Source organism: Triticum aestivum, chromosome 2B (genome assembly GCF_018294505.1).
Source record: "Triticum aestivum cultivar Chinese Spring chromosome 2B, IWGSC CS RefSeq v2.1, whole genome shotgun sequence".
Classification (NCBI taxonomy): Eukaryota; Viridiplantae; Streptophyta; class Magnoliopsida; order Poales; family Poaceae; genus Triticum; species Triticum aestivum.
In genome coordinates, this window is record NC_057798.1 from 557,311,892 (window position 1) to 557,325,185 (window position 13,294).

General features: G+C 43.4%; 2 protein-coding genes and 1 long non-coding RNA gene across 6 annotated transcripts; 2 read left to right on the forward strand and 1 right to left on the reverse strand.

Moving 5' to 3' along the window:
• The first annotated feature begins 405 nt into the window (after window positions 1-405).
• Window positions 406-1,142, forward strand: LOC123041634 (uncharacterized). The gene is made up of 3 exons (XR_006418581.1): window positions 406-651; window positions 737-848; window positions 1,036-1,142. It is a non-coding gene; the product is annotated as an uncharacterized lncRNA (long non-coding RNA).
• An 8,288-nt stretch (window positions 1,143-9,430) lies between these two features.
• Window positions 9,431-11,015, forward strand: LOC123041635 (putative non-inhibitory serpin-10). The gene is made up of 2 exons (XM_044464219.1): window positions 9,431-9,838; window positions 10,003-11,015. The coding sequence occupies exons 1-2, from the start codon at window positions 9,494-9,496 to the stop codon at window positions 10,828-10,830; spliced, it is 1,173 nt and encodes a 390-aa protein (XP_044320154.1). The 5' UTR covers window positions 9,431-9,493; the 3' UTR covers window positions 10,831-11,015.
• A 193-nt stretch (window positions 11,016-11,208) lies between these two features.
• LOC123041636 (heavy metal-associated isoprenylated plant protein 39) lies at window positions 11,209-12,192 on the reverse strand. Of its 4 annotated transcripts, none has more exons than XM_044464223.1 (3): window positions 11,915-12,192; window positions 11,731-11,809; window positions 11,209-11,586 (listed from the first exon to the last, which is right to left on the reverse strand). In XM_044464223.1, the coding sequence occupies exons 1-3, from the start codon at window positions 11,924-11,926 to the stop codon at window positions 11,417-11,419; spliced, it is 261 nt and encodes an 86-aa protein (XP_044320158.1). In that variant the 5' UTR covers window positions 11,927-12,192; the 3' UTR covers window positions 11,209-11,416. The 4 variants fall into 4 exon arrangements, with proteins under 4 accessions (XP_044320158.1, XP_044320157.1, XP_044320156.1 ...); XM_044464222.1 differs by having other exon boundaries at window positions 11,209-11,589; XM_044464221.1 differs by having other exon boundaries at window positions 11,731-11,812.
• Between the last annotated feature and the right edge of the window lie 1,102 nt (window positions 12,193-13,294).

Genomic DNA, 13,294 nt, shown 5'->3' on the forward strand with positions numbered 1-13,294 from the left:
CAGGGACTGCCGGTTTGCAATCACGGCGGTCGTGGCGAAAGGTGCTCCAAGCCTCCACAACCGGCGTGTCTATGCTTTGCTGCGGTGTAACCCTAGCCGCCGGCGTCTCTTTTGCTCGCACCCTTGTCTCCTCTGTCATGCCGCTGACTGCGCCCGGCAAAATATGGTGAGGGCTCCAAGTACGGCGACGACCGGTGGCCCATCCTCTTCGGTACGTCTTCTCTCCCTCTCTATCAGGCTGATTTCAGTCATCTTGGGTGCTACTGTACGTGTGATACTTGATGTGCTTTTTCAGAGCTCAATGCCAAGCTCTCCTCTATGCCAGCCTTTGAAATTGGCCTCGAAAAATCACGAGGAACATCCAATGCAGGTGCCTAAACCGAACCGTCAAATCTGTAAATTTGTACCAGTACCAGTTTGAACCAGGGGATGGTTGGTTGTTTATGTGTGCTGTTAATGAGTTCATTCTGCTCTCTAACTCATTGAATTTTTGGATGTCAATCAACAAGCTTCCCCTCACTGACTGATTGATTGATTGATTTTTGGCCGGTGCTAGCTTGTGTATCTTGTGTCGGGCGAGGGAGAGGGACGTATGTGCATACGGGGTTGCAGTGCAGAGGCGCCCGTGGTTTCAAGTTGCAGGGCCGGGAGGTGAGGGGGCACAACGACAACAACACTACGTCTCCCTTCTCTCTGTTATCTCTCTTTGTACTGAATTGTCCCCTCTTTGTTGCAGAAATTTCACGGCAACCAGGAGTAACAATACTTTTGGTTACTTGGGAATACGATGATGTTCTGGTGACGTGGAACATGCTGAGATTTGGACTTCAATCCTTGATTGTGCACGGGTATGCATGCTTCACACCCATGCTGCAAACAGATTTTCATTTTCAAAGAAAGTAATAATACTATAACTACAAAATTCATGTTGCAGATTTATGCTCCATGTAGTATATTGGCCCATTATAGCTTTATTCAGTTCACCGTTTGCACCATCATGTTCTAGAGTTTGAAATGTACTCCCTTTTTCTGTAGGGATTTCCGAAACGAGTAGAAGACTAATAACTTCTACGACATCAAAGATCTCTGAGATTTTAGAGTATGCACCATATTGATTTACTTATCAATTTATTCACACTTATAATCTTATATTGAGTTCATGATGGAAATATATATGAGTATTTTCATTGTATGGATTTTTTTAATTACTACCAGATGGAATTTGGGAATTAGTATTACAAAGCTTCCAAAATCACTATGGTTATACGGTTACTACAGAACTGGTTAAAATCAGTGATCTTCTATAATATCTACATGATTGATTACAACACTGCTCATGTGATTTGGTACTTTACTATATGGTAGCTTGTTTTACCCCTGAGGCGAGCTAATGATTGGGAACTTATAGTGCCAAACTGACCTGCATATTCTGTCAAACATTTTGTTGCAGTATTTAGGATCAACATGGAAGCTAAATTTGTCACCTGATGTTGTTTAATTGTGTGCTACTAAATTCATTGGTTGCCAAGCCTTAAAACTATCTGTAATAGCATACCTTGTTTTCAACATCATTGGCTTGTTTAGAATGCTAAACTGAAGTACTGAACAAAACAATACAGAAGTCAGTAAAAAGTGTTTAAGAGGAATTTTTGGTCTGCAGTCTGTACTAATAAAATCTTATGGTCATTCGTTTTGAGCTGATCCAAGGCAAGGCCTATCAGTGTTAACTCCCAGGCTGTAAAAATTGAATTGATGATTGCATACTCTCGTGTGGATTTTTTATGTGCATGCACGACAACCATTCATTTGTGCCTTTCATCATCAGATCAAACGACAAGTTTATTGTCTGATTAATTAGAGGTTTCTATTTTGGAACGAAATTTTCTGAATTTTTGCTATCCCGCTGGTCCTTACTAATTCAGTATATACTAGAATTTGAAGTTGTGATCATCCATTGTTCTACTGTGGAGACTAGGATAAATGATTGCAGTTGCAGGGCCGCCGCCGTTGCTAAACACAAACGGGGCTCGGAGCAGGCCAAACTCCGAGGTGGACCGGACAACGGATCGTGGATTGGCGCCCAAGGATTTTTTTTGCTTCTATTGATTGTGCCACCCAATTGGTTTAGACTTTTCACCATTGCTAATTACTAGGGGAGTATGGGTGCGAGACCTGGTAAGTGCCTTGCACGCTACGCTCTTGCCAAATAATTTGCAACCATGCTTGCATTGAATTTTTATTTATCTCCCGCTGTACCTTACAACAACTTCGTGATGTAGCACTATTTTGCACTAGCATGCACCTGCAGATATAATATGGAAAATGACTGACATTTAGAATTACTTCCAAGCTGCATTGTCTATCTGAATGTCAGCCCGAAACCACTGGCTGGCACACATAAAATTTTGGAAGTTGTATGTAGTCCTCCTTTGAGCCAAAATTTATGTCTACGATTGATGAATCAATATAATTTTTTTTGTTCAAGCTGGATCCAATAGAACATGGCTTTGGTGGTAGTTCCCAGTACATGTAGAATTTCTATCCTTCTATCTGTTTTTTTTAATCCTTGAAGCGCCATTCAGAACATATGACCGTGGTTGTCAAATTCTTGTGAAATACATACCTTTGATCTGAAGTTTATAGGGAAATTAACATGATCTCATTTTTCTCATACTGACAATATATTATGTTATACCTTTGATTTTGGTAATGGTATGTTTTCCCATGATTGCTGTCATTTTGTTGTCCTACATGTGTCCGTGCGTTGGGATAGTATGAAGAAAAGTTGCAGCTCCATACATCATTATTTATGGCAGAAGGGAAATTTACTGAATCACAGTCACATTTCCTAAAACTCTAGAATTCCAACTTAGCGGTGTTGATGACCATGATGAAACTGTGAAATATTAAGCGGTACTTTTCCATTGATTTTTTCATTCTCATCGTATCATTGATGTGACTGTGTGACTCAAGTTTTGATTTCTCCCTCACCTTTTAAGTTCAAAGTAGTATTCAGCAAGTTGTTGTGTCGAATATAAATCTCTAAAACACTTGCTACATAAAGGTTCAGTTATCATCAATAATGCCAATGCTTCTGGCTGCTGTTGTTGGCTCCTAACAGCAAAATCAAGTCTGGAAACACGTATGGTAATGGTGTAACAAAAAAATCGAGAGAGGTTTTGAGTATGCTTTCTTAGCTATGACACTTTCATTTAGCTTACTTTGCTAGGATACCAGAACTAGCACTCTACGAGTGAAATAATTTATTTATTTAGCACCATTGTCAAATTATTACTTTGTATTCCTGAAATTTTAATATAACTGAATGTGGTGAAATGCAGTGAAAATATTGTTGATTTTGATTTAAAAATGGCTAAATTGGAGGAAAGCATTTCTGCTACATTCATCAGCAATACTGCACCATATACTATAGAAGCTTGGGCCACTAAATCAGCTGTTTCTGATGGATCTTGTTGGACTCAACAATATCAATCTACTTCCCAGGCATGTGGTTTATTTTATTCTTCGGCTCAATGGAAAACCATGGCAAGTTCTGTTTTACCTTTAGGGTGTTGTCAAAATGATTTCAATGAGACCAATTAAGTGACTAGCCTATGGAAAAATGATGATCTGTTGTTAAAATAAAATAAAAACAGATAAACAGAAAAATGATGATCTATTGTTGATTGTGTTCAACAGAAACAAACCTGTTCATAGTTTTCTTGTGTTTTTTCTTTGATGTGACTCTTTGCCTGACATGTTGATGTACTATGTATCCCATATTGGATTTCACATAAGCAATGTCCATCCCTGAAGCACAAACCCGCGTACATGGTTAAGTGGACCAGACTACGTCCGGAAGAAGATTGAAAATTTCAAACGTGAGAATGACAACTACAGGAAGACTATAAGACTTTATATCGATTCTTCTTGTGTAATCACTAGAAACGCCTAGGGCCAACTTTATAATGATTTGGTTTTTTAGACAGGAGCGCCAAGTCATTGAGTCATTCATCGCTATGGACTTGAATAGCTGACAAGGTCCACCTTGGTCAGAATCGCTCGATAAACCAGTCCTTCCAGAAAGACAAGCAAATCCTGCCAGCAAAATCGTATTACAAATAGACAGGACACAAGGCATCCCAGACCACACAAGCAAGTAAATGATCAATATAGAGGTTTGAATGATTGAGCCATACAATATGGGAATACATGCTACATGCTAAACAAGTTAGACGGATCAAAGTAATGATGGTCAATAAAGATGGACAAATCATGGCACGCAACAGACAAGTGACTGAGTATAATGAACTTTTTATAGTCATGGATTAGTCATGTGTTAAACAAGTTCTGTTCATGGATTAGTTATTATCAAGCCTGCTGTTCTTTCTATAGTCATGTGCTATTTTTTCAATTGAACACAATGAAGTTCCTATAGATTTTCATGGTTTATGCAAAATAGCTGAGCCTGGTTGTTTTATTCATAAATATTCAGGATTGTTAGAGTCTAGAATTCGTCGGTTTATATCGTGGAGAGAGCAATAGTGTTGTTCATCTTCTGGTTTTGATATAATTACTAACATTTATTGATTTCAAAGATTAGTGGATTAGTGCATGCTAACAAACCCTGCACTGTCAAAGCATTGTTCCAATGTCTCTTAAAATATATTATTTCATAATAGAGGGTCGTTCTGACAAGTGTGGTAGCATGCTGATCCAATAAAAAACCGGTGAAGACAAGATCAAGTTCCTCCACTTCTACTTTGAAGAGACTGCTACCAAGTTGTACCTCAGCCTCAAGGACAAGAATGACTCCAGTTTGGGGGTTCAACATGCTGCTCGCAAATCCTAATACAATATTTGAGTCTCACCATGTTGCTTCCATTATAAAATGTGGCTTCGTGATGGCAGTATTGCCAACATTGACCTCATCGAGTCCACCAAGATTAATAAGCCTGGGATCAAGGATGCAGGTCCCTATCACATTCAGGCACATATATCCTCATATGCAGTCTGATATATTCAATGGTAGATCCACCTGGTATATCATCAAGGTTAAGATCAACACGAATAACTCCATTTGGGAAAACAATAAAAGGGAAGGGATCCACTCGCCTCAAGAAGAACGATGACCACAATGAGGTATATATGCTCATACCTGTTTATTATTACATTTACATTTGTTCTTTATGTATAATTACCATAAAACTAGTTGGACCAATTTAGTCTTGTTTTGACAGGATGAATGATAGCAAGAGTAGCTTAGGACCAGTCATTTATTTAGATAGCTTTTTTGTTACAGAAGCACAAATAGCTAAGAATTACAGCCCTTGTACTGTGGACAAAGGTACTACAGACAAGTGATCGAGTATAATGAACTTTTTATAGTCATGGATTAGTCATGTGTTAAACAAGTTCTGTTCATGGATTAGTTATTATCAAGCCTGTTGTTCTTTCTATAGTCATGTGCTATTTTTTCAATTGAACACAATGAAGTTCCTATAGATTTTCATGGTTTATGCAAAATAGCTGAGCCTGGTTGTTTTATTCATACATATTCAGGATTGTTAGAGTCTAGAATTCGTCGGTTTATGTCGTGGAGAGAGCAATAGTGTTGTTCATCTTCTGGTTTTGATATAATTACTAACATTTATTGATTTCAAAGATTAGTGGATTAGTGCATGCTAACAAACCCTGTACTGTCAAAGCATTGTTCCAATGTCTCTTAAAATATATTATTTCATAATAGAGGGTCGTTCTGACAAGTGTGGTAGCATGCTGATCCAATAAAAAACCGGCGAAGACAAGATCAAGTTCCGCCACTTCTACTTTGAAGAGACTGCTACCAAGCTGTACCTCAGCCTCAAGGACAAGAATGACTCCAGTTTGGGGTTCAACATGCTGCTCGCAAATCCTAATACAATATTTGAGTCTCACCATGTTGCTTCCATTATAAAATGTGGCTTCGTGATGACAGTATTGCCAACACTGACCTCATCGAGTCCACCAAGATTAATAAGCCTGGGATCAAGGATGCATGTCCCTATCACATTCAGGCACATATATCCTCATATGCAGTGTGATATATTCAATGGTAGATCCACCTGGTATACCATCAAGGTTAAGATCAACATGAATAACTCCATTTGGGAAAACAATAAAAGGGAAGGGATCCACTCACCTCAAGAAGAACGACGACCACAATGAGGTATATATGCTCATACCTGTTTATTATTACATTTACATTTGTTGTTTATGTATAATTACCGTAAAACTATTTGGACCGATTTAGCTTGTTTTGACAGGATGAATGATAGCAAGAGTAGCTTAGGACCAGTCATTTATTTACATAGCTTTTTTTGTTACAGAAGCACAAATAGGTAAGAATTACAACCCTTGTACTATGGACAAAGGTACTACAGAAAAATAGCATAGAACCAAAGAAAGATTAGAATTAACTCACTCTTAATGCAACTATTTTCATGAAAAACAATACTATCATTGAACCGAAGGATCCAGGTGCGGGTGTCGTTCCGAGATATATCCAGTAGCCCCACAGTCGAAGAAGCTGAAGCGGGCGGTGCTATGACGGTGCATAACAACACTCTAGGGCTAATAACTTCAGGTTCAGTGGGAGGGAAACAATTGTGTAGAATGCCCTATCGTTTGATGTGATATATGCCCAAGAGATTAGGAGTCCTTGATTGTAATGTGCCAATTCTTAAAGAAAGCAAGGAGTGAAGTAGAAGCTTCACCATTTGAGCACCAAGGACGTATCATTGACTACAATATTCATCAGGTTGCTTAGAAGAGATATGAGCAAAAGTATTATCATTTGTAAATATTCTTTTCAAGTGAGATGAGCAGCAGTACCAAGATAGATAACAATGTTAAAGTATCTTCAGATTTTTTTTTCATTTTTTTGATAGAGCTGGATTTATTTGGATATGATTTTCCATGGTGGGGAGAGTTGGCGACGGCGTAGGGTGAGTAGGTTGGGGGAATGAGATATGAGTGTGAGTAATGTGTTGTGGGCTGAGAGAGTGAATCGCCTTTTTTAGATAAGAAGAAAAGGAGTTGTTGATTGCTTTTTTAAGGGAAAAACCACTGTTTGCTTTGAAAGAAATGTCACACATTTTTTATAGTGAATAATATCACGTATCCTAATAAGTCATTTCTATGGAATAATTACCAACAAGTGATTCAAAGATGAGCCATTATCGAAATTGGATGTGACCCACTCTAATAGAAGGCACAATGCCACTCACTTCGACTAAAAATGCCACATGTTGTTATCTAGCAGCTGACCGATGAATATATCTTTAGGCCCTGTTTGGTTCATAAGTCCTAGGACTTTTTTTAGTCCCAACTTATAATTCCCAAGTCCCTAAAAAGTCCCTACTTGTTTGGTTCCTGGAACTTATAAGTCCCTATAAGACCATATTACAACTATAAGTCCCTATAAGTCCCTACTTGAGAGTCTTATTTCATAAGTCCCAAATGCCCACTTTAAATCCCTATAAGTCCCTCCTGTTTGGTTTAGATGGGACTTATAGGAACTTTTTTAAGTCCCTAAGCCAATAAGTCCCTGGAAACAAACACCCTCTTACTTTTTCGGGTCAGAGTTTAAAACTGATGGCTTTGGATGATGCTTTGATTGATTGGATTGAGATCTCGTCGAGTTTTACACAATCAGAAGAGGTGCATACAAATAATTGTTATTTTTGTATATATTTTGCACATGATAACACAAAAGGTATATTTCTACATATATGTTATTATTGTAGGGGATGAGAGAGATAAAGATGTATTATTTCGACATTTAAAAACATCGACAAGGGTCCCCAAGCGATGTCATTGAAAGGCGCAAAAATATCATCAAGTTTTATACGGGAGCTCCTAACGGGCGCCTTCAGCGCCGGTTCCCGTTCTGGCGCCCACACGCCCGCAAACTGGGCCAGCCCATCTTGCCTCGTGTACCACTTCTGCTCGTTCGCTCCCCTCGCTCCCTCGTTCATTCTCCCTCGATCGCCTACTTCGCTCCCCTGGATCGGTCAAGTATTGACTTTTGATGAAAAAAAAACAAAAAACGAAAAATTTCGTGAATTCAAGAATTTTCATAAAACTTGAAAGAAAGTCCAGGAACTTATAAAAAAGTTCATGAATTTGAAAAAAAGTTCATCGATAAAGAAAAATCGATTTTGAAAATGAAAATCTTAAATATGCGAACAAATGTTTCGAAAATCGTATGCAAATTTCAAATATTCCTTTTATTTTAAATGTGAACTATGTTTTTCAAAAACTGGATAATTTTCGAAATTTGAATACTTTTTTTGTACTGTGAACAATTTTTAGAAAGCGAATTTAGAATACACATTGAACATTTTCTTAGTACAGGGTGAACATTATTCAAAGAAACACTGATCATTTTTTAAAATACGCTGAACTTTTTTTGAATACATGCTGAACAAAATTTCTCTGCACGATGAACATTTTTTATACACACTGAACATTTTTTCAATGTATGGTGAACAATATTCAAATACACATAGAACTTTTTTTAAAATACGATGAACTCCTTTTGAATGCATGCTGAACAAAATTTCTATACATGAGGAACATTTTTATACACAGTGAACATTTTTTCCAATGTATGGTGAAATTTTTTCTTCAACACGGTGAACAAAAATTTGGAATTCAGAACTATTTTTGAAACGTGAACAAAATTCGAAAACATGAACAAAATTTGGAATTTTGAAAAACATTTTCTGAAAAGTCAAACGAATTTCGAAAAACTGAACATATTTTGGATATTGAAAATAGTTCACCCAATTCGAAAATAGTTTATCCAATTTAAAAAAGTTCACTGGTTTTCAAAAAAAGTTCATTGAATTTAGAAAAAAATTAATCGATTTTGGAAAAAGTTCATGGAATTTGGTGAGAAAAGTTCGTCGATTTTGCAAAAGAAGGAAAAAACTGAACAAAATCGTTCATAGGAAAAAAAGAAACAATATAGAAACAAAAGGATGAAAAGACTCAGAGAAAACACGAATACTAAGGTGGCAGACTGGCTATGGCAGAACGCTTGGAGGACTCCAGTTCGAATCTTGCCCCACGCAAGCAGTTTTTTGCGTTTTAGAAACATCAAAAAAGAAGAAAGAATGGGCCGGGCCAGTGCGGCGGGAGGGTGTGCGCCCGAATGCATAAATAACTAAAACGGGCGCTTAAGGCGCCGTTTAGGCATTATACTAGTAGTCATTGTATGTGAATCCGTCAAGCCGTCCGTTCTCCGTGGAGCGTTCGGACGGTTAGATCGTATCCTAGGCGGTGCACGCTGCACGCGTTTCCCTAGCCCTCGCTCTCCCCTCCTCCCCCCGTTCATAAATACTGGCCGACCCCTCCGTTTCTCCTCCTTTTTCCCCAGAAAGCCTTCGCCCCCAGAGTTAATTTGCTCGACGTCACTTCGTGCAGTGGTCTCTGCCAGAAGTTCGTCATGGACCAATGCTTGCAGGTCGCTTGGTTCGCCGGCACGGACGCGATCGCCAGGCGGTCCAATTTCATCATCTCGCCCCTTTCCGTGCGGACCGGGCTCGCGCTGCTCGCCACCGGCACCAGCGGCGAGACGCTGACCCAGCTGCTGGCCTTCTTGGGCTCCCAGGACCTCCACCTTCTCAACGCGGCCAGTGCCAGCCTCATCGCCGAGATGCGCGCGTGGCCGCAGCTCACCTTCGCCGCCGGCATCTTCGCGGACAAATCATTCTCGCTGAGGCCGGAGTTCGTGTCCGCCGCCACCTCCGCCCACAGGGCCTCCGTTAGATCCGTGGACTTTCAGAAGCAGGTAGTTCCATAGTGGCATTTGCAGCACTAACGATAACGATAAGTACAAGTAAATTTGACTGACAATCAATCTGCAAGTAATCATGAACGAAAAAACTAACGATAAGTACGGTATGATAACGCGAGCACGTGACTAAGAAATTGATTTTGCATTGCATGGATCAGCCGGCGGCAGCGGCAGCTGAGGTGAACGCTCTCATCGCAGAGACCACGCGGGGCCGGATACGCGACCTCGTCTCCCCCGACTCGTTTCGAGGCGACCCGAAGATCGTCCTCGCCAACGCCATGCACTTCAAGGCCACCTGGGCCCGGAGGTTCGACCCGTCGGACACCGTCCGCTGCGACTTCCACCGCCTCGACGGCACGTCCGTGCGGGTGCCATTCCTCTCCGATCCCGGGATGCAGTACGCCACCAGCTTCGACGACCTTGGCTTCAAGGTCCTCCAGTGTTTCTACAAGATGGCGGGGCGCGACGGCAAGCTCGACCCCAAGGCGCCGCTCTTCTCCATGCTCATATTCCTCCCGCACCGGCGCGACGGGCTCCGGGACCTCCTGCGGCTGGTGGTCACCGAGCCGGACTTCGTCATGCGCTGTGCTCCCCGGCGCGAGCAGGTGGTCTCCCCGTGCTTGCTCCCCAAGTTCAAGTTCTCCTTCCGGTTCGACGCCACGGACGCGCTGCGCGGCCTCGGGCTCGCCGCGCCGTTCGACCCGCTGGCCGCCGACCTGTCGGGGGCGGTGTCGAACATGCCCCGGGAAGGGCTCTACGTGTCGGCCGTCGAGCAGATGTGCGCCGTGGAGGTGGACGAGGAAGGCACGACGGCGGTAGCAGCGTTCTACACGCATACGAGCCCGACCTATAGCCCGTTTGAGCGCCCGCCGCCGCCGCCGCCGCCCATGAGCTTCGTGGCGGACCACCCATTCCTGTTCGCCATCGTCGAGTATGGCAAGGGCGAGGTTTTGTTCCTCGGCCACGTCGTGGACCCTTCCAGTTGAATAGTAGTTGTTGATGACGGTTTCGATTTACTAGAGAGCAACGTAGGGCTGCGATGGATGAGGGCCCGTCGTCTCTGTTTCATTCCTCTCTGTTCTTCTGCGACGAACCTTGGTTTGGTTGCATTAAGCAACGCTCAGACAACACTTGTTTTATTGGTTTATTTACCATTTCTAGATTGATATTTTTGACGATTATTCATACTATCTAGTTTGTAATTCGGTGGTGATTTCTTACTCTGTTCAGAAATCTATGTCTCTGTCTCTGCATTTTAGGCACTTTGTGAGGACTATCTTGAAGAGAAACTGAGCCAAAAAACACTCCACGAAGTTGGAAACCCTGATATTTTCAAGCCTATCCCCGTATCCCGGCTTTGAACATTTTTGGTGAACAATTGTGCAGGTAGCATTTTACCTCTGGTTAAATTTTGAATGGTTTACTACTCTGTAAATACATCTGCAGGTACCCCAGATAACTGAACTTAGGCTACAGAGCAAGAAGCCAAAAAACTCAGTATGTTCGTTCTCAAATATGAGAGCAAGAGAGATATCGACGGGACAGAACATGGAACAGAAACACCAAGTTTGATCACTTCTTCTCCCCTTTCTTATCATCCTTCTTCTCTTCTTTCGCCGGCCCAACGGACAGGATGTCGATCCTCCCGAACTTCCGCAGCTTCTTGGCGATCACGACGCTGTCCATATCACCTATCACCGTCATCTTCTGATCCTTGTGGTCCGCGGCTATTGAGTCGATACCTGCTTCAGATCATAGTCAAGTCAGGAGACTGACTCCACCTTGGGCACTAATACTTCACCAGGATAGCAAGCGAGAAACGAAACAGATGAAGAAGCAAGCTGAAAAGAAAAAGGAACACCAATGCAAAGTGCAAGTTACTTCACCATAGATGTCTGCAACGGTTTCCATGGCCTTCTGCTTCACCCTCTCGTCGCTCATAGAAGAGACCTTCACGACCACCTTCTGCTGCCATGCAAGGAACCCATCAATTATTAGAGAGGGTGTGCAAGAGATCGTCCATGGCGAGGGTGATTTGATCAGCACGCAAGAAATTCACTGGAACCATACCTGCGGCGCCATCCGGAGGAGAGACGGAGATGGGGTGGAGGCAGCAGAGGGGAAGCGAATGCTGCTTGCGATTTTGAGTGTGCAGGATGCAGAATGAGCCAAGCTGGGAGACACGGCCGTAATTTGTACAGCGTCGCGGGGTACGGCTTTCTTCTTTTTCTTCTTCTGATGCCGCTTTGCTCTGGACCCTAAGACCAGCTTGTGTGCGCTGTTCTATCAAGATTCAGAGTGATCAGCTAACAAAGTACTCCGTAGAACATTTTGTTGGTCGCTGCATGCGGATGGGACAGAAAGGAGAATGGCAGCACCAACCACAACCTATCAAGTCTGATTTATGTAGTTCATCAGATGCATCTTGTCAAAAGATTGCAGGGTGGCTCAGCAGTTACATACCTGCCATCATGCAGCTGCCTAGTGCCTAGTTCATGTATCATCTGCGACTTGTTTTCCGTCTACGACTTGCAACATGGAATCTAGTTCGTTCCTACGCTTAAAAGTCGGTGGAGATTTAGGTAAATTTGGTCGAACGTCCCTCTCCGCAGAGAGAGAGAGAGAGAGAGAGAGAGAGAGAGAGAGAGAGAGAGAGAGAGAGAGAGAGAGAGTGAAGGATAGTTTGGTGAGCCACAACCGTTGAACGTGTCATGTGCTCCGTGGAGGAGAGTGTGTGTCCAGTTCTCTCTTGTAGCTTGAGGTGTCATCATCCATGATGCATCCAACGATGTATATAGGTAGCCCGCGTGCCGCCTAGCCGAACACCCGGGACGTAATTTTGGTCTGTTCAGATGTCCGGGTTAAACTACGCTTCTACTTCGGTACACCCTCCTTAAACACATCAAAGACTGAGATTTGTTCATACCCCTTCGCTGGCAGGGGCACGATCGTCTTATGTAGCGCGTCCAGGCCGATACCCCCGCGCGCCCGTGTATACGTGGCTACGGGGCGAGCCGAGCCGCCCAGTAGCCGTCAGGACGCGAGCCGAGTCGCAAGCCATGGGCCCACTATGCCAGGCGCCATGCGGACGTGGCGCGGACGGGCGTACCGTCGTGCAGTAACTGCCCGCGGTAAATGCGGCGTGACTGCAGGCGGCGACTGCTTGCGACCAGTCGCGTGCCGCCCAGTGGCCACCGCCTCGGGGCGCCCGCCCATGCGCCTTCCACTGCCGCGCGTGCGGCGACCGCCCGCCATGCGCCTTCCACTGTCGCGCGTGCGGCGACCGCCCGCCTGTCGCCCGTCCGCCTCGGCTGCCGCGCGCTGCCGCGGAAAGCCCACCTTCATACGCCACCGATGTCGCGTCTGCCGCCCACCTTCCACCTCGGGTCCGCTGTTGACGTGACCGCTCAGCTGCCGCGGCCGCGGCCAGCCCGCCCGCCTTCACACGGC

Coding starts and splice junctions, on each gene's coding strand:
- LOC123041635 (XM_044464219.1), top strand. CDS start 9,494: ATGGACCAATGCTTGCAGGTCGCTTGGTTCGCCGGCACGGACGCGATC. Junction 9,839..10,002: donor CCGTGGACTTTCAGAAGCAG/GTAGTTCCATAG, acceptor TGCATGGATCAG/CCGGCGGCAGCGGCAGCTGA.
- LOC123041636 (XM_044464220.1), bottom strand. Junction 11,590..11,730: donor AACCGTTGCAGACATCTATG/GTGAAGTAACTT, acceptor TATGATCTGAAG/CAGGTATCGACTCAATAGCC.